Genomic DNA, 20773 nt, shown 5'->3' on the forward strand with positions numbered 1-20773 from the left:
GGTCCTGGTTACCTGAAGGAGCGCTTATGTCCACATATGCCCGCTCGCCCCTTGAGATCTGCAGGAGAGGCCCTTCTCCAGGAACCCTCCGTGAAGGAAATTAGGAGGCTGAGTACTCGGAGGAGGGCTTTCTCTGCGGTGGAGCCCAATCTATGGAATGCGCTCCCCAGAGAGGTCCGCCTGGCACCATCGTTATTTGTTTTTCGGCGCCAGGCAAAGACCTTTTTATTCAAATGTCATTTTAATTGTTAATAGTATTTATTCATTTTATTCTTTGGCCAGGGCGACTTAATTTATATTATTCTATGGAAGTTTATTTATGGATTTGAGCCGCCCTGAGGCTTCGGCGAATGGGGCGGTACAGAAGTCTCCTAAATAAATAAATAAATATTAACAGACAGGAAGAACAAATTCTTCCGGTCCTTTGGTTATTGCATTGAAGTGACATACAATTCTGAACAAGCACACAGGCAGCAGGAGGAAGTGTGCTTCATGTTTGTTACAAACACGAGTAACAAATATGCCAATGCATAACAGCTTTGCCACTGTCTTGCTGAAGGGCATGGGGCCTCCACGTGCTCTATAAAGCTTTTAGGAAGGCCTGGAGCCTTCACCACGCCCTGGAGCCTTCTTCAAGGCCACTCATTTCTAATTAGTGTAACTCTCTTTCTATGTTTCCATTATATTGTAGTGTTAGTCAACATTTTGTCCATATTATGACAGTCCATGGATTGTGTTTTTGCAAAAGTCAACTTTAACAACCTGATTAACCAAGCAGTCAGGGCACTATGCCCAAGGCCTCTGCTGAAAAAGGGAAGGTACCAGGAACTAGTTTTTCTTGACACAAGCTACTTTATATTGTGGATTTATTTTACTGCATTAGGCTTTAAACTCTGTATTTCTTGACTGCAGCTTGCTACCTTCTCTTATAAGAATAATTCTAATTCTTCATAGGACTGGATCATAGTTCATTAACAGTAACTCCCAAGCTTTCATATCAGGTATAGTCTCTTTTACCCTGTGAGACAAAACACTCAAGGCTGAAAAGCTGCAAGAAACAGAGGCTTTGACTGTTACTACAGTTGCCTTTTGCCTAGTCAAAGACACAGTCCACTAGCAATCCAGGACTGGTCAAAAATGATGAACAACAATCATGCATTAGCATTTTGTTAGATTTGTGTTATTTATATTTGTGAACAATCTTCCTAAGTCACACATGCAGACCCCTTCCTCTGCATACCTGCAACAAGTTGGAATGCCTTCCATTTAAAAATATTCCCAGGTATGTGAAACACTGACTACTTATCCATAGAACATCAGTATGATATAATAGTAAGAGTGTTTGACTAAGAGCTTCAAGTTCTAGTTCCCATGAAGTGGGGAACTTTGGGCTGGTCTCAAACTGTTCAGTCACATGGCAGATATGAGGATAAAGTAGAGTGGAGGCAGCTCGTGTATACTCTCTGGAGGAAAGGAGGTATATAAAATGAATAAATCAAAAACATGAGTGTAGCCCTCTAAACACACCAAGCTTTTCGGTTCTCCTAATGTTCATGATTAGATATTTTAGTTTTTAAAAATGTTTGTGAAATGGTTATTTTCATAAATCATAAAATAGTAGAGTTGGAAAGGGCCAGAAGACGATTGGGTCCAACCCCCTGCTCAGGGCAGGATGCCAAGTTAAATCATCCCTCCCAGATGGCTGTCCAGTTGCACCCTGAATGCCTTTAGTGTGGGAAAGCCCATAACCTCCCTCAGGACTTGGTTCCATTTTGTGACTGCCCATGCTCAATATGGCAGCCATTTTGTGAATAAGCCACCTACCAGCAAGCATTTCATGGGAGTACCCACAATGCTCTTTCAAAATGACTAATATGCTCAGCAGCATCAATATGGTTTTGGAGCTCACACTGCACCTCTTCCTTAAATATAGATTCTTGGACAAGTTGTTTTTAGTCTCACCAGTCTGCCTTATAGAAAAGAAATGTTTTGTGATTCACCATGTCCACCAGGAAAATCTTCCTGCAGCTGGCCTTTTGTGAGAGTACTTGCAACACTATCCCAAAATTCCAGCCATCAGGGACTGTGCTTTACAGAAAATCTATTCACAGCTTTTACATTTATATCCCACCATTCTTCCACGGAGTGCATAACATGATCCTTCCTTTCCCCATTTCTTTTTCCAACAGCCCTGTGAGGTAGGTTAAGCTGACTGATCCAAAGTCACCCAGAGAGGATCACAGTAGAGTGGGGACTAGAACCCAGGTCTCCCCAGTCCAACACTCTTGCTACCCCACAGCAGCTTTCAGCATAGTTCTCACCCAGAGCTGTAACAAACCAAGTAATCAAGACTCCACACAGTGACCCATCAGTGCCACATCGGACCAAGATCCAGCTAGCCCAGCATTTCAGTGCCAACAGCAAACAACAAGGTTGCTCTGGGCATTCTCAAACCATGGTGATACCCATGCTTGTACTCAGCATTTGGTACTCAAAATTATGCTTCCTCAGAAAAAAGCAACCTGCAGACATGTCTAATATTCATTGACAAGCAGCAGCTAGTGTCCATTCACATACTTCATAGCAGTAAATTCCATATTTTAATAATATTTTATGTGAAGGATTCCCTTTTGTTCCTTTTATGCCTATTGCCAGTCAATTTCATTGTACACTGCAGTTTTAGTACTACCTGCGCATTCCTAATTTTATAAATTCTAGTATGCCCCCAAGACTCATACGCTAAGAAGCCCTGAACCCTTTAACCTTTCCTTATACTGAAGGTGTGCTAAGAGTTCTCCAAGTGCTACTCAAAGCAAACAGTCCTTGGAAGCTTTAAAAAGTAATAAATGGCTAATGGAAGAACAGTTGAGGGGCAAACTTTTCTCAGACTCACTCCAATCTCTGACCTTTCAGCTGTTGTTCGGAAAGGACAAATTGCACAACATTACAACAACCTCCACCCCAACCAACCAAAAACCTTGCTATAGATTAGAGACAATGGACGTAATGAAAAGATGAGCTGCTTAGGATATTACAATTCACCATTTCCTAATGGGACTATTGTTTGATGTAGAAGCCTTTTTGTAATTATCACCTTAGAAAAAAATATTTGTTTTTATCAGCTCTAGTATTGCAGAAGGTGTGCAGATATGCATACACTGCTCAGCATTCTACAGCTCAAAGCAGAACAGGTAAATCATTGGCCAGATTCACTGACATCACGGCATTGCTTCATGAATCCCATTACACACAAACAGAATGCACACTTCTGCTCACGTACTCACTGTCCTCTTCCACTACCTCGCCAGAAAGAGAAATCTTGGAAGTCTCAACTTCTGATTTATCACATCCCACCATGTTGTCTGGACCTTCAAATCTAGTCAATCTTAACTATAGTAGTTTAAACATGCCAGATTCCATAATGATAGTTTGAAATTGGTTTGTTTGAACCATAATTAAAGTTAATCATTAATTGAACATAATGGTAAGCAGTTTGTTGGCCCAAACAAGATGACAGACCATCATTAACCAAAAGTGAAAGCAAACGTGTCTGAGCAACTCGTCTTCCTGGCCATGAAAGAAAAAGAAAGAGGAGAAAGCAGCAGATGAGCCCAAGTTTGTTCCAACTCACTCCTGTTTGTGCTCATCAGACTTAAATATAGGTTGATATTGGGTGAGCAACATGCAGTCTGCGGAATGCATGCAGCTCCTAAAGTCCCACCCCCTGAAATTCAGGAAATCCACAATAAAATATATGTATAGTATCTTGCAATCAAAATTACTGTGACCTCTTCAGTGCTGTGTAGCAGCTGCAGACACTATGCAGGTTTTAAATTATATTTTTAATAATTTCTCCATTTTGGACACCTGCAAAAGGAACAGCCAATGAAAGGGTTTTGGGGCATGGGAAGGCCACGGGATCTCTTTAAGTTGTCTACATCTGGTTTAATGTGATGAAAGCATTTTGTTTTTCTGTGCAATTCAAAGTGTATGAATATCCTTCCAGAACTTCCACTGTTTATGCATTCAAATAGAATTGCACAACTTGTGCCCCAGAAAAGCAGAAGATAAGTCCCCACCCATGCACTGTAAACTGGCAGATGTTCAATGCCCACTCTCATACAGGGATAAGTGAGGAGAGATTTCTCAGCTGAAGATATCTCTAAGCTGATCACGACTTTGTGCCTTTGTTGTCTGTCCAGATTTGCTAGGGACAGGGGGCTTCCTAGCCACCTCCCCCTTTTTAAGATAATTATTTAGGCGCATCTGTAAAGGAGAAAGAAGAAAAAAAGTTTTGAGAGGTTGATTATTGCTTTGCATTCTCTACTTTTAACTGATGTGTTGTTTGTTGTCATTCTTGCGACTGTGTGCATTTTGTTCAGAACCCATTGTGTTGCCTCTTTTTAGTGCCTTTTAGAACAACAGAGTTTAAATGTTTTAAATATACAAGTAAAAATTAACTTTCCTCAAAGAAGACAAGATGACAGTCTTCTACCTGACAGTGGTATCCATAGCTTCTTTTGTGCTGGTGCTGGAAAAGGTATACATGGAACTGATTCAGACTGCAGGTTCATCCAGTCCAGCCCTTTTGCCACTTGGAGCCCTCCTAATGCTTGTAAGTACAATAACCATAATTCCTGACCACTAACCATGTTGGCTTGGGCTGGTGGGCATTGTAGGCCTAAATGTTTGAAAAGACCCAAAACCTTAGATGGGCTCCTGGTTGGGGGAATAAGGTATGTCAAACCCCATATTACAAATTTTCAACAATTTTCTAAATCTTGGCTCAGGCATAGATTTTCCCAGCCACGCTGGACATTAGGACCAAACTTTACAACAGATCATTCTAACTTAACAGTCACGCATTAGCTGTTATCCTAAAAATGTAAGCTGCATGTGTCATGACATGTCAGCTAAAGCCCTTATGGGAATGATGCCTCACACACAGGCTTGTAATATAAGGTTTATTGAGAACAGATCTGCAATATGTTTTAATTCTCTGAAGATCTGTTCACAGAATGAACTATTGTTATTAACTGCTAAACAGGATTTTCTAAAAATTATTTCTCAATTCAGTATTAGCCCCCACCCTGAAAAAGGGTCTGAAGGTGCTGATTTATGAATATGTACAATGCCCATTTTCATGCAGACTTAATGCACAAGGACTTCAGTAGTCCATTTTATTTCTTTGAACTGCTACCATTCAGACTATGCAGTTTATTAGTAGCAGTTATTATTAGTAACCAAGAACTAACTGCAGCGAAGGCTTTGATTTTTAACATCTTATGATTTACAGACAGGAGATCTAGATAATTTTCTCAATTTTATGCTACCAGGAAGGTTCTCACAAAAGTAGCACAGCCTCCAAGTTGAAACTGGGTCATTTCCTGTGTAAGAGACTTCAAAGGGCATGCACCAAGGAAACTTTTATCCTTCTTCAACCAAGTTTGTTCTCCACCAGTCAGTCTCCCTTTTACTAAGTGAACCAGATGACATCTGATGAGCTTAGAAGCACCTTTGATCTCAGCCAGCTTTTATGAACCTCTGAGCTTGCTCAAGCATTTCCAAGAGACAGGGCAAGCTGATACCAAAAGCTGCTCTCCACCTGCTACCTTCCAAGCATGTGAACCAGTTCTTTGAACCAAATTAAGGAAGAAAAAAAAAATCCCTCCCTTGCTATTGGGAAAGCAAAGCAAGTCATAATGAATATGGAGCAGGCATTCTTTGTTTGTTATTGCTGTGTGTTTTTATGCCACACAAGGAACACTGTGCAAGGATGAAAACTTACAGGGGAAGGGGCTGTATAGATTATTGAGGATATAACAGGAGACTCATTCATTATCCATGGATCCATTAAGAGTATATGGAGCTCCCCCTCGCCAAAAAAAAAAAAAAATCAGGCCACAGGTTTTCCTAACTCTGACTGGCAGCTGCTCTTGAAAGCACCCTTACTCAACTTGGCACCTTTCAGATATTTTTGCAATTCCCAACACAGCTGATGGGCTGATATAATGGAAGCTGTAGTCAAATATCACCTAAAGGGCACCAAGTAAGGGAAGACTGATGCAGTATAGAAGTGAATAAGTTTAGATTTTAGCTCCCAGTATCCATGTCCGCTGATCATGCATTCAGGTTGAAAACATCTGGACCCCTCTGCTGGCATTCTTTCCAGGTCTGATTGCAGTTCCTTTTAACTGAAGATGCAAAGATTTGAAAATGGGTACCTTCCGCATGTAAAACCACATGCTTTATCACTGAACCACAGTCCCTCTTCCCAGTTAACCTCTGGGGATATTTCAGATAATTTGCTAAGCATTATACATTGGTGAGTGATCTGTAGGTCAGAGAATCATGGTTGCAAAAAACTGTAAAAATCCAAGAATGCTAACTACAACAGAGCAAATTTATAAGATTGATCCTCTCAGTATATTTTGAATCTAATTGTTTTCCTTTCCTGGAGTCAAACCAATCCCACTTGCATATATTTTATACCAAGTTGGGGAAGAGTTTGTATTTTGTACAGATTTATACTAACATTTCTATCAGTGTTCCCAACCAGATGCCCTCTAGATGTGCTGCTGGCCATGTGGACCAGGAATTATGGGTGTTGCTGTTCAATATATCTGGAGGATACCATGACAGGTGAAAGCTAACATGTTATTTGGCCTCAGCATTTCTGTGCTTAAGAACAGCCAGCATGGTTTCAAAAAACCATAAATTACAGTGGAGCCAAGTACCTCGAATGACCCTAAGTTCAAATGTTCCAGAGTTTGAACACTAAAATCAAGATTAAAGTCGTTCCAAAGTTCGAACAATGTTTCTACATTCGAACTGCACACACAGTGAAAAAAATGTGGTCACTGTGGAAATGTCATCTGTTGTGCACCCAAGTTTTCAAGAGTTCTCAATGCCTTTTCAGTGTATGCATTTTCAATTGTTTTCAGTGTACTGGGTACTGTTTAGGGTCCGGGAATAGATTCATTCACTTTCCATTATTTCTAATGAGGAAAACTGATTCAGACTTCTGATGATCCTAAGCACAAAAACGCAGAAACGGAGCAAGTCAGAAGGGTCCTCCTGGGCCATCTAGTCTGATCCCCGGCTCCAGCCGGCTCCGCTCATGACATGTCCACCATGTGCATGTCCAGCCTATCCTTGAACACCCTCACTGATGGGCCTTCAACCACCTCCTGTGGAAGCCTATTCCATACCCCAGGGGTCCTAACTGTCTGGAAGTACTTGAACTGAACCAATTGAACCTTGGTTCCCTGAGCTTTGCTCCACTGGAAGGCATCCTGCCCTCTTCCACAGGGTAAAACAGGTCACGATGCACCTCTGCGTGGCACCCCCTCACATACCTGTATTATTATTATTATTATAACATTTCTATGTATGTCACGAACAGCCTCCTGAAATGAATTAAATTAGAAGTACGAGGCAGCACTCTACTAAGAATGTACAGCAGCACCCTTGTGGATACAATGCTAGGTTCCAAACCCCATAGCAGATGCCTGAAACTGTGAATTATAGTAAATGCTATATATTGTACATATATATTTCTTTTTATGATTTTATGAATAGTCAATTCATTCTTACCACACATTCTTGCAACCTCAGCATATCATTTTTTTCTTTCCCTATTAAATCAAGAATTTTCCCTTAAAGGAAGCACTTTACAACTTCTCTTGGCACTTTATGACTTCTCTTTCAGAGTAAGGTCAACTATGGTTAAGTGAAAATGCAGTAACTGAACCAGCAGATACAGGGATCCTGCTGTTATGAGAAATTTGTTTCAGTTCATTTTTAATCAGGTTTTACACAGTTTGCACCTTCCAGACAAAACATGGAGTCAGAAACAGTTTGGACTCAAGATACGTACAATTCCAATCCTACAGTATGATTCATGAGCCCCCAAAATGCAAGGGTCAATTTGAAAAATGTGCATATAAAATGTGTGCTTTTGAAAAAAGCACACTAATATGCATTAATCAATGGGAAAAGAATACATGCATTTCAAAGATGCACACAATTGATACATACATTTTGAAAGATACAGATGGATCTTCAAAGCAAAAAGAAAACAAGTGTTGCACCCTGATATCCACTAGAGTTGGCATGAGAATTTGGAAAACTCCCAGTGAGCTTGAGTTTTGCTGATCTGCACATTGTTATCAATCCCACAGAACATAATTATCTTTTCTCTTTGTATATTAAGTTATCCAAGGACTGGAAGCAATCAGCCAAGAAAGCATAATATCACATCTTAGCCAACCACAACAGCTTTAATGGCAAGAGCAGCTCACATGATGTGAACCACTCATGACAGAGCACAGACTATACATGTGGACAAATGCTGTATTTGATGGTATAACCCTCCTCTTGCTATACTGAATATTACTGGTACATGCCAGTAATAAAATAACAAATGGAAACAGGGGTTTTCTTTCCTATTGAGAGGAGTAATACCTGAGTCAGAGTGTTCTGTTCATTTGGGAAATCTTCATCAGAAAGCCCCATTAAAGATACACACTCCTCATTTTCAGTTCGCAAAACTGCACTGAAGCATAAGAGATCGCATGGGCATGTTGTGAACAGAGCCAGCTGGAGTCAGGGGTCAGACTAGATGGCCCGGGAGACCCCTTCTGACTTGCTCTGTTTCTGCGTTTCTATACAGTATAATGATGCAATTGCTTTCATTTGTTTCCACGCTCCCTTTGTGCAAGACAACAGGCCTCCACATAACCAAAAGATAAAAGGGTAGGTTCCTCATGCTGACTTCTTGACGTTCAGGTTCATGGTGGCCTGTAGGTAGTAGGGCTTTTCCTCACCCAATTAGCTGGGCACATGTCCCACAATTCCCTTCAATGACAGGAAGGACTGATAGACAGGAAGGCTCTGAAGTTACTGAGGCAAGGCCTGCTCTTTAACCACACTGTAGCAGCCATGAAAGAAACATTCTCTTCAGAAAGGCACAGCTGAAGCCAAGTGCATAAGACAGCGATTCCAGAGCACTACATGCACAATTCGGAATGCTTTTGCTTATGCTTCACGCACTCCACAGAAAAAGTGAACTCTGAACAATGGCAAACAGAACTTGTTTTCTGTTGAATAATTTTTAAAAGAAAAAGGGAATACATGTTTCAAACATTCCCATAATCCACAGTACAGTAAATACATGCAACTAGGAGTGCTGCTCACTTCCTCCTCCACAAAAATACAATGATAAATCCAAATGGTAGTTCGTGAAGACAATTTAGTTGGGGAGCATTACACACCCACAAATATTTTGGACAGACAGTGCTAAGAAAATAATTATTATTCCTGGCAAGAGTCCATTGCCCACAAAAAGTATATTGAGCTACAAGAAGCAAAGAAAGGGTTCACTTCTTCTGTATTGTGTAGCTATCCCAAACCATAGGAAACTCTCTACAGAGTGGGTACTTGTACATAAGATCACAGAGACCTACAATGGCTATATATAAGCTCACTGCATGTGTGCAATACATACATAGGATACAGTCCACAGAGAAGGTGAGGTGCCAAAACTCTACTGCAACCAATGAGATTCAGTCAGCTGTGAGAGTTACACAACTACTCATCAATTCTGTTTATTTCAGTGAACCAGAGGAATGCCTAATTGACTTTCAATGGTGCTCAAGATACTCTCTGTGGCTACTGTAGCAACAAGATATGCCATTCAGATTTGACCCGAATTGACTCTATAGATGGTGTGCTTCTGAAATTACATGCTAACTTCATTAATAAGACAATTTAATCCCCCCTTATAATTCTGCTTCACAAAGACTTCTTTAAAAAAAAACAATCTGGCTACAATACTTTTATTCCATTTTTGCATTTGTTGATTTACCTATGGGCAGATTACATATATCCTGATCAAGGCATGCCTACTAGTATTCTGAACAAGCAATCTGAGATCATGACAATCCCTTGTAAAACTGATTAATAGGCATTTCAGGGAAAGGAGTGTGTGGCTGCAGCCTGGTGCTTCCCCACTCCACCTGTTCAAGAAAAAAAAAAGGTAGGTCCAAATGCATCAGCATCACTGTCTTTTCAAGACAACTGATAAGCTGCTGGGGTACCCAGGGCACCCTCAAACCAAACACAGACCTGATTTCTATGAAAATCTTTCTCAGCCTGGGGCCTCCAAGATGCCACTGGCTATGCTGGCTGGAAATTATGAGTTGTAGTCAAAGTCACTTTGTGGGAGAAGGCTGCTAAGTACCCTTGGTTCTATACTTGTTTTTGAAATACTGAGACAACAGGAGCTGACCACTAAGTAGGTACTCCATAAGCAGGTGCTGCCTGGGTATGCACAGCCATATCAATTACAGACCTAGACCTAAGTACAACTTTTCCCAGCATCCTAACCTTACAGCATGGGTGGAAAGATATAGGCCAAAACAGCTGGAGAGTCACAGCTCCCATAAGACCTAGTCTGCATCACAAGTGGTGAAGGGCTATGGAAGCTGTAGTCCAAGACTTTTGGAAGGCCCCAGGTTGTTCACATCTGCCCTTACTCAAGTTTCCCTATTAAATTGCCCCAAATGTTTTTTTTAAGACTTTACTATTTAGTTCTCCAGACATTTGGCTGCAACTCAATAAAACCCAAGTAACCCCTTAACCAAGGTAATGGAGCACAAGAAAGTGGAACTCAGAAGGAAACTAGATCTCTGAAAAAGTTACAGTTCTACCTCTACTCTTCAACAGGGAAAAAAGTTCTAGCATAAGAAGGGATGACTATCCAAATCATGCAGCCATCCTGCCTGGGGGATGCTGTGAGTTGCAGGATTTTTTCCTGTCTACAAAGAATGTATTTATTGTTATTTATAGTCTGCCGCTTTTTACCTCCAAGAAGCCCTTTCGACAAGGCCCCAACTCTAGTGGGCCACCTACTAAAACCATTTCTGCAGGCAGCAGCATCAAAATGGAGGGAGCAAAGTCAGCAAGTGAAGCACTGCTCTTCCCCTCCCAAGAGTCAGAAGGCACCTTACGAGGGTACATTATCTGCATGGGAATTCTGGTAGTTACGGTTGAAATGCCTCTGAAGGCGTCCAAGTTAGGGAATACCACTGCACAAGAATGCAAGCATTTTTTCAACTCCTGTGTGCTCTCTATTCCCAGGATGCAATTGTGCTTGTGAAGCTTATTATTAAAATATATGTAAGAGTCCCACATGATAAACCAGCCATATTAGCAAAACCAGTTCGAGCATTTAATGAAATTACGGCCTAAGAAGCATTTACAGCTGTTCCTTTTCAATTATCAGAAACAGACAAGCACACTCACTTCAACAATGATGAATACTTGTTCATCAGCCAAGTCAGCTTCACTGTTCTCAAAACACATGACTGGAGCTATGAGGGCACATGACAAGTTCTTTTAAGAACTGCTGCTCCCAGAAAGACAACAGATTTGGGAAAGCAACTCCAATTGAACTTATATTCCTATCCAAAAAGATTTCCTGCAAATGAGGGCATCATATTAAATATCAGATGTACACAGACACAATATAGGGGATCGAGCCATATTTATCTAACTAGAGTAGATCCAGTGAAGTTTCACCACTGATTTCAATGTGTGTTCTCTAAACATGACTAAATCTGAACCCAACCCATTATTTTTCTTCTCTATCCCAGACCAAAAACCACTCCATTGTCAGTATACCATGAAATCCTCAGGGGCTACTCTTACAAATACAGGTTCACCCATTCTTAGAGTAGTCTCACTGAAATTAATGGGATAAGTTAGTCACAAATAACTTCAACCCTATCCATTTCAAGAGGTCTTCTCCAAGGATGGGTAAGTCTGGACTCAAGTCATGACATTATTTTAAAAGTGTACATGTTTTGCTTTGCTTTAAGCATACCAATAAAAAGGTAAGAATGGAAGTGACAAAGTTAGCATTAGAGAGGGTGTATTAATTATACAGGTTGATGTATCAAAGCTGGGATTAGTTGTAGGATCCTGTGGAAGGTACACTTGGCTGCAGACCCAGGTTTGTTGTTGCCTAACTTATGAAACAACTCTCCATACAGTCTGGTCAAGGACCTTTCCCCTTACTCGCTTAATGGAGGAGTCCCTTTGAATTCCTAAATCGAAGTACATCGGATTAGGAATCCCCGCAAAGCAACTTTTTCTTTCAGTCTCGAACCCTGAAAATTCACCCCATACCAATTACTGTACAAGAGCTCAAAGTAATCCAAAGCTTTGACCCCCAGCTTTCTGGAATTACTCCATATTTGCTAGCGATTTTCAAGAAATGCAAAACTCGGATGCTCCCATCCAACCTTCCCCCCACCCCCCAAAGAAAAACCACTCTGAGACCCAGGAATATCCGAGCAACGTCACAAACTACGGAACTGCATTTACTTCAGGACTGAAGGACTATTTTTCGTACACGAAGCAAAACGAACATACGCATGCATGTCTAACTAGCAGCGAGTCTGGTCGATCGCAATGGATATTACGCTCACATAAATAAATGCGGGTCCAGAAGGGCAAGTCTCCGCCTCTCCCTCAGCGCCTGGAGAGAAAAGGATCTGCCTTCGCCTTCTCACCTGCCGCGGTGTCCTCCGCAGCTCCACTCCTGCAAAGGAGCCCCAACAGCAGGAAGAATCTTCCGAGGAGCCCCATTATGCCAGCAAAAAAGATCCCCAGCCCACCTCTTGTGAGGAGCGGGAGGCAAAACAATGGCTCTCACACACGCACGCGGACACAACACGGACAAGCAGGAGCAAGCACAAAAACTCATCGCTGATCCAGACTCGCCGGCACGCCTCGCCCGACCAGCCTCTCGTTCTTAGAGGTGCAGTTGCGGCGCGCCTCCATTTCTAAACAGGCAGGCAAAGCAGCAGGCACCCACTTCCGCGAATTAACCCTTTGCGCGGCGCCGCAGCCGCACTCTTCAGCGGACTTCGGCGGGACGTGCTGCTTCGTCTGGCTTTCACACGGGCGTATCTCAGTAGGAAGGGCGCGATTCCATGCTTGTTTAGATAGGGCGAAAAAAGCCCTTCAATTCCAAACATGCCGAGCCTGCCAGTAAGTCCAGTTGCCCCCCTGAGGTACGGACGTGTGCGTGTTGTTAGAGGGCTTATGGTAATTAACTAGGCACCTTAGCCATTCAAACCTGTGCACGCAGAAATAAATGGCATTTGTTTAGGAACTTTACTCCATAATTGCGGTAAAAAAGCACATAGTTCCGTGACTGGTACGAATAAGCGTGCAAAGAATCGCAGTCTTGGATTTTTCTGCACTTGGAATAATTGTCCATGTTCAACAGGTGAAGCATTCCCTATCCTCCTTCATGTAACTATAACCGAGGAAGCTGCACCTGTCATACTGTGTGCAAAATATCGGTAAAGGGGGCTGGGGGGAATGCGTGCTGTGGCTATTAAAATATTTTTCGCAGCGTTACGTAATAAATGCCGCTGAGTTCAATGGACCTTCTTCCCAAGGAATGGTGCAAAGGTTCTAACCACGTACATTTCCTCGGAAACCAGTTCCACTGCGCACAGCACGCATTACTCCCAAGTAAATTCCCGCAGGGCTTTGCCATCCTCGGTCGCTCCACCTGCACTTCCTACACTATATCGCTATTTTCACTCGAGAACACTCTCGCTTAGTAAAGATAGAACGGCAATGTCGTCTCCCTTCCAACAGAGGGAACATCAAGAAGATTCTCTTAATACCATTGATCATGGAGATTGGAAAAGACTGATCTTTTAATCAAAAGTCTATGGTCCCAGTGACGTACGAATCGGCCCGGAAGGAAAAATTCCTGAGGCGTTGCTTAGCAACCTTATTTTCCGCTTCTTCTCCAGGTTGGTTCAGCTTGAGTCATTTCATTGGCCGGTTGCTGTAGCCTGTGGGGTGAGGAGCGAAGCTGCTCTCCTAGGAAGTCGCTATAATGGCGGACCGCCTAACGCAGCTGCAGGACGCGGTGAATTCGGTGAGTTAGAGAGAGGCGATTCGTGGTCTTTGGACGAGGAAAGCTTTACGTACTTTCTCCCCCGGTGTTGCTGGCATGTGGAGATGTATTTTGGCCTTTCCTTATGGCCTATTAGTTGGAAGGAGGGGAGGGAAGCAGATAATTGCGGAAAAGGCTGCTGCCTCGATCTAGAGCTGCTTAGTGGGTGTGATGGACGCCTTTCTTGCTGGGTCACACTAAGGGGCTGTCTGGCTCAGTATCCTGTTTCCAAGGATGAGGAAGTTATTTATTTATATCCCGCCTTTTTCTGTCAAAGAACTCAAAGCGGTTTACATCATTTTTTCCCTCCTGTTCTCAGTCTTGCCTTATCCCCACAGCAGCAACTCTGTGAGATAGGTTGGGCTTGAGACTCTGGGACTGACCCAGAGTCACCCAGTTGGCTGCAAGGCTGAGTGGAGACTAGAACCCAGATTGCCTGAGATCCAGTCCCGTGCTCTTAGTCACTACACCACACTGGCTCTCACAGTGTTAACAGGTTATGACATCCATGGTTTGATCCCCATATCTGGTTTTCAGAGTGTTTCCTTCCCCTGAGTGTAAAAGTTGTATTTCAGCCGTCCCCCAACTTGGTGCTCTGCAAAAGTGTTGGACTACACCTCCTGTAATCCCTAGCTATGCTGGAATGGAATGCTTGGTTAGAAGTAGAATATTCAGTGGTAAAAAGAAATGACTATTTCCCTCTCCTTTTGATTTTTATTTTGTGACATTAGGTCATAGGCTCTCCTCCCGATGTGTAATTAAAGGGATTGTTAAAGTTACTATTACAATTGCCTTCCTATAGCTCTGTTCTTGAACTGCACTTTGCTCTGTCTCCCCTCTCCCTTACAAATGTTTTCCCATATTTTGAATTACAATATTTACTTATTATATCTATGTTCCATCTTTTCCCTAAAGAAACTCAAGGCATCTTATTTAATCTTGCTTCTTGCCACATTACACCACAACAATCCTGTGAGGTAGATTAGACTCATAGAATAATAGAATAGAAGAGTTGGAAGGAGCCATGAAGGCCATCGAGTCCAACCCCCTGCTGTTGCAGGACACTACATTACACCATCCCACTCAGATTCAGGTTCTTTTTGAATGACTGAGAGTGACTGGCCAAAAGTCACATAGTGAACTTTATGGTTGAGTGGAAAAAAAATACCAGCTCTCTAACCACATTCTAATACCCATACTTTCAGTACCTTGGTATGCTTTATGGTTGGTATTTTCTTTGTGCTGCAGATTTTTGCAGTGTGTGCTAAGGAAAGCTTTGAAGTTAGTTAGCTTGATAAATGGAAAGCTGGATCCATTGCCTGTTGTTCGTATTTAGAGTTGCTTTTCATTAGAATTGTGGAGAACTGTAGAAGGGGCACATACATGGAATAACTGACAAAAGCCTTTGGGAAGTTTTTAAATGTGTTTCCCAAGAGTTAATAGCCACAGTGTTGCTGTCTTGTAGCTATAATCTTGTAAACTAATCAATATATATTTGTAGCTTGCAGATCAATTTTGTAATGCTATTGGAGTATTGCAACAGTGTGCCCCACCTGCATCCTTCAGTAATATACAAACTGCAATAAACAAAGATCAACCGGCTAATCCTACAGAAGGTAAGTACATTATTATTTTAGGGACAAGGAAAGAGAATTTGGAATACCACTAACCTAAAGAATCAAATATGGATTAAATGTCATAATGTAAAAAACGAATCTGGATTTATAGACCATATTAGACTTGTTGCTAAATGCCTAATTTTCTCCTGATTTGGCTGTCTTGACTCTGACCCAAAGTCTGAATTTCCTATGCTTGCTTGCTGGAAGGTTTTCAGAATTCTGGAATCTGGTGTTTGTTCTATTGTGGTCTATTGTGGTCTAAATACACAAGGTCTATTGTGTATTTAATCAAAACTTGTTTTTAAATTGACGATGAAGTTTACAAAAAGTTATGATTCTGTGGCTTTCTGGAAAATTATTGCTTCAGCACTAGATAGTGAAATTATGGGTTGTGAAATTAACAATTGAATTTAGAAGTTGCTGTTGATAGCCTTAATTGAGGTAGTTCAAATGTTGAAAAGCATCTTTCTGAACTATCTTTTAGTTATTGTTAAGTCAGAATGGATTGTGTAAATTGGTTGCTCAACCATGTTACTCAATTGGTGATTGTTGTCAGAGTAGGGAATTCCAGAGATGCACTGCAAAATCTTTCCAATAATTCCATTTCATTTCTCCATTTTATGTATTTTATGACAGTACGTGTTGTATTAAATGTTCTTGTGCATCTTGAAGATACAATTTTTCTAAAACATTAGTTTAATTACTAGCCTTGTTTACTGCTCATTAATAATAGTAGAGACAGTACAACTTAAATTGTGTTGCTTTTACAGAATATGCACAGTTGTTTGCTGCACTAATTGCAAGAACTGCTAAGGATATTGATGTTTTAATAGATTCTTTACCCAGTGAAGAATCAACAGCCACATTACAGGTAAGAATGCAATTTGTCAGAGCTGATTTGTGTGGCTTATGGTCTGTAAAAATAGCTAATGCTTGTTCATGTTCTTAATTTCAAGTACTGTGCCCTGCTTTTGTGTTAAAAGGAGAGGTGATATAAGCACTTCAAAATGCCTTGGGAACACTCTTTTTAAAAAAAAAAAATTGGTACTTGCAGTGCACTGTTTCCTTAAAAAAATCAAACTATTGCAATTAACAGGTTGCCTAATTAATAATGCCAGCCAAGGTACTATTGTTTGACTAGCTACAGCAGATTGTTGAAACAAAGTGAAAAGGTACTAAGAATATCAAACAACTGGAAAAGTCCCAATAATGTGCTCTAGTCCTTTAAGCTCTACTCTAGGTTCTGCTTTAAATATCTTGGTCTGGCCAACAATGTGACTTTCATGTTCTGGACCAGTTGAACTTTCTGGACATTCTTCAAAGGTAGTTAGATGTACATTATCATAGTCCAGGTGTGATGTAATTAATACATACATCACCAGTTCAGCATTTTCCAGAGATGGGTGCAACTGTTGCACTGAGCTAAATTGAGCAAAAGCTGTCAGCTCAAGGCTAGTTTCAGGTGCATCTCATACTGCAAACCTGATCTTTCAAATGGAGTGCTATTCCATCCAGGACAGGCTAACTGAATACTCACTTCAGTGGCCTTGCCAACCAGGATCACTTCTGCCTTCTCTAGTTTCAGCTTTAGTTTGCCCCTGTTTCAATTCATTATTTGCTCATGCATTGAAATGTACATAGTCTTTCAGAATAAAGATGGAAGAAGAGAATTGGGTGTAATCTACGTATTACTGACACTACACTCCAAACACCTGGGTAGTCTCCAAGCTGTTTCATGTGATGTTAAACAGCATGGCTGTCAATAAATTGTATACCCAGTAGAGACAAAGCAACCAAACAGACATTTTCCAGCACCACCTCCCGAAACCAGGTACTCAGTGACTACTTGTACAACAGTGCTCCCAAACTCTGGCCTAGCCAAGTGGTCCACAATGATTCTGTGGTTGATGGTATCAAAACTCCCTTGAACTGTCCAGCAGAACCAACAAGAAAACATATCTAGTTCCACTGTATAATATCCCCTTAAGCAATCAAAGCTGTTTGTTCCATAACCACACTAAAGCCAGACTGAAATGGAGCTGGATAATTTGAAAAATCTAAGAAAACTCGGGAGTTCAGAGGACACCATATGCTTGAGTATCTTGATCAGGAAGGGGCATTGAAGAACCAAGAACCAGCTTAAATTTCCTGGCCCTCATCCAGCCCAGCACTGAGTCTAGGCACTGATCCAGGCCTTGCACTGTCTCACTCTTGTGTTTCCTGTTAGATTTTGCAAGAATATTATATACAATAAATGAAACTAGTTAATATGGAAGTCCTCAATATGGAGAGCAGGTGTGGTAGTTAGATTTCTTGGGTCTCCAGTCCAATGCTCTCCCCACTCAGCCATGAAGTCAGCCTAACCTACAGCACAGGGTTCTTGTTGTGAGGATAAAATGGGATGGAGGAGGACTTTATAACCTGCCTCAGGATCCTTGCAAGGGGAAAAAGTGGGATATAAATGCAATGCAATAATAACTTTATTATGCCACTTAAATACGCAATAACATTCAGTAATGCAAAGTCTTGTATGATGTTGGATATTCACAGGATAAAATGAAGAGGGGTGCAGTTCTAATCTTTAGAAGGAAAATGTCATATCTAATTTCATTTTAGAGTACAAATCTGCTGTTCCTTTTTCCACTTGGTCAAATCTATAGGCTGCTAGTCTGTATCGCTTGGAAGAAGAAAACCATGAGGCAGCTGCACGTCTAGAAGAGGTGGTTTTTCGTGGGGATATGCTTCTGGAAAAGATACAGAGTGCTTTAGCAGACATTGCTCAATCGCAGCTGAAGACAAGAAGTGGCAGTCATAGTCAGCCTGTTCCAGACTAACAGCAGCAAGTGTGAGGACTTGAGCACAAGATTTGAACTTCTGTAAAATGGGGTTGTGGGCGTGGATAGAAGACTGAAGCTGTACTTCACTGCTGAGCCTTAATCCTAGAGAGCCACCTGTGGTTCCGTGCTTATGGGAAAAGGCATGCCTGTTGACATAGTCGTCATCCTTTTGTATGATGCTGTGCTAATATGAGAAGCAATTGGAATGTTGCTGCAACTTTAGTTTGTTATGTCAAATTCTGTGCTTTGATTGGTACTGTGTCAGTAAGTTAGAATATCTGATTTCATCCATTAGACAGCATTGCCTAGTCACAACAAATATAGTTGAAGTAAGGCATGCGTGTGCGAGTGGCCCATTTAACGATGTACACATGTAATGAGTGGGAGTGCTTTCTGTACAGGAAATGAATTGCATGTGAAATGCCACTGACCTTGCCTCTCAACATGCTCCCAGGATTTGTTTTGTATTGAATAGAGGCCTTCTGTGCTTTTTTTAAAATGGAAATTTATACTTGGATTTTACTTCTTGTGGAAGATTTCAGGATGCTATTTGCAAGTAGAAGAGCAAAGCAAAAGCATCACAGAAGCAGTTGAACCACTGACAACCTGTAAACATCTGCATCTAAGAGTGGATACATGTTGTTCCACAACACTGCATATGCTTATAGGCATGATAGGCTGATGTACTTTAGGGAAGGAAAGGATGCAGAAGGGAAAACGGTATGGGAAAACCAGGGTACTGCCTTTCTCTGTTCCCCAGCATGTAACTTTGGCTAAATGCAGAAATACTGTTGGAAGCTCACTCTTGCAAGTATCCACAATCTAAGCCAAGACAGTTCTGAGAACATAAAGCGCAGATAATCTTAGCACTGGCTGTAGCCTTAAGTAAAAATAGACTTCTTAAAGTACAGTTTAAGCTGTAAGATATGCAAGAGAAGCAAAACGTATCTGCATTAAAGCTATACTTGCCAAGTAATTGCTTTTCTCTCTCCCTGGTTCTCTTCCTAGAATTGTAAGACAAATCATATTTAGATTCAAACTTATTTTATTTCTACTATTTTCTTGGTTCTGTAAAAATACAAAAGTATACTGAAACTGAAGTGTTTGTTTCTTTCATGCATTTATATAGTAACAAATTGGTTTTCTTGGCACATAACAAGGTTATCAATCAAAATGGTACAAAATTGCAATAAAAACCAATTAAAATAGAAGCACATTTTTTAAAAATTAAGGGTAGAAACATAGGACTTTCTTTCTGTCTAAATATGCATGCAACTTCCAGCGATCTCAGACTGTCATGACTATTTTGTCAGACTAGAGGATTGTGCCCTACAGCAATAAAATTTCAATCCCCTTCAAACAGCCCCTCCACTCAGTGCACTTAAATCTCTGAACTTTTGAAGACACATGCATCCAGTGGCTGGAGTGAGGTATAGCCACAGCAACCTCCAATGCTGCCACTTTCTCCTGTTCATTTTATAGAGATGGCCATTTCTACATAAAGTGTCAAGGAGCAAAAGAGTCTGTGGTGCCGATAAGAATTACATGAAAATGGCTCTAGCCTCCTCTCTCTGTCTCACAGTTCCTTTCAAGAGGAAGAAAGGCAGAGTATAAATATAATAACAGCACACTCCAAGAAGCAGGCAGCACAATTCTTTCTACAGCAGCTATGAGGGGAGCAGGGTGGCGAAAGGTTAAACCTTGGCCTTTGGACGCCCAGTACTGAGGTCACAAGACTTCAGTTCTGGGATGCTGAAAAATTCTGTGGACCAATAGGCTAGTGAAGTTAGAAATAGCAGATCTTGAAGATGGGATACACAACCTCTTACAGGTCAAAGACTCAGTTAAAAAGGTATTGATATCAGATAATCATGCATTAAGAGATGGCCTAATAAAAATTTGGTATTCCATGAGAAAAAAATTAGTACTGCAGTCTCCTCTGATGTTCTCAGTTGAAGCATACAGAAAATGTTTAAGGAAAAATAATGATTTTTTAATTTATGGGGATGTGATTGACCAGCAAGGAGGAGTCAAATCTTGCCAACAACTAAAAGATGAAGGAAAAAATATACAATGGTTTATCACCAACTGGTTTCAAGATTGAAAGGGAAAATACAATTGGGGAAGGGTACTGTAAGGAATTTGACAAGATTTTTGAAAAGTTGATTACACAACAAAATGATCATTTATTAGGAAGACTTTACTGTTACTATAGCATGGCAATGAAAATCCACAAGTCAAGAAATGTATGACAATTTGGAAGCAAAACCTTGGAGAAGAACTAGCACCTTGTCAATGCGAAGCTTTATGGAAGAAAGACATTAAACTCA

The 20773-nt window shown here is 41.1% G+C and overlaps 2 protein-coding genes across 2 annotated transcripts in view; one reads left to right on the forward strand and one right to left on the reverse strand.

Annotated features, from left to right (window-relative positions):
- Positions 1 to 12904, reverse strand: part of TM7SF3 (transmembrane 7 superfamily member 3) — a 28300-nt gene extending 15396 nt beyond the window's left edge. Inside the window, exon 1 of the mRNA XM_044423281.1 lies at positions 12579 to 12904. Within this exon, the coding sequence (XP_044279216.1) occupies positions 12579 to 12654 (76 nt within the window). The 5' untranslated portion in view covers positions 12655 to 12904. The remainder of the gene's footprint in view (positions 1 to 12578) is intronic.
- A 952-nt stretch (positions 12905 to 13856) lies between these two features.
- Positions 13857 to 19538, forward strand: MED21 (mediator complex subunit 21). The gene is made up of 4 exons (XM_044423286.1): positions 13857 to 13969; positions 15489 to 15603; positions 16377 to 16477; positions 18267 to 19538. Exons 1-4 carry the CDS (start codon positions 13928 to 13930, stop codon positions 18438 to 18440), a joined length of 432 nt encoding a protein of 143 aa, XP_044279221.1. The 5' UTR covers positions 13857 to 13927; the 3' UTR covers positions 18441 to 19538.
- The last annotated feature ends 1235 nt before the right edge of the window (positions 19539 to 20773 follow it).

Source organism: Varanus komodoensis, unplaced genomic scaffold, assembly GCF_004798865.1.
Source record: "Varanus komodoensis strain SLA01 unplaced genomic scaffold, ASM479886v1 scaffold13_3, whole genome shotgun sequence".
In the NCBI taxonomy this organism is placed as follows: Eukaryota; Metazoa; Chordata; class Lepidosauria; order Squamata; family Varanidae; genus Varanus; species Varanus komodoensis.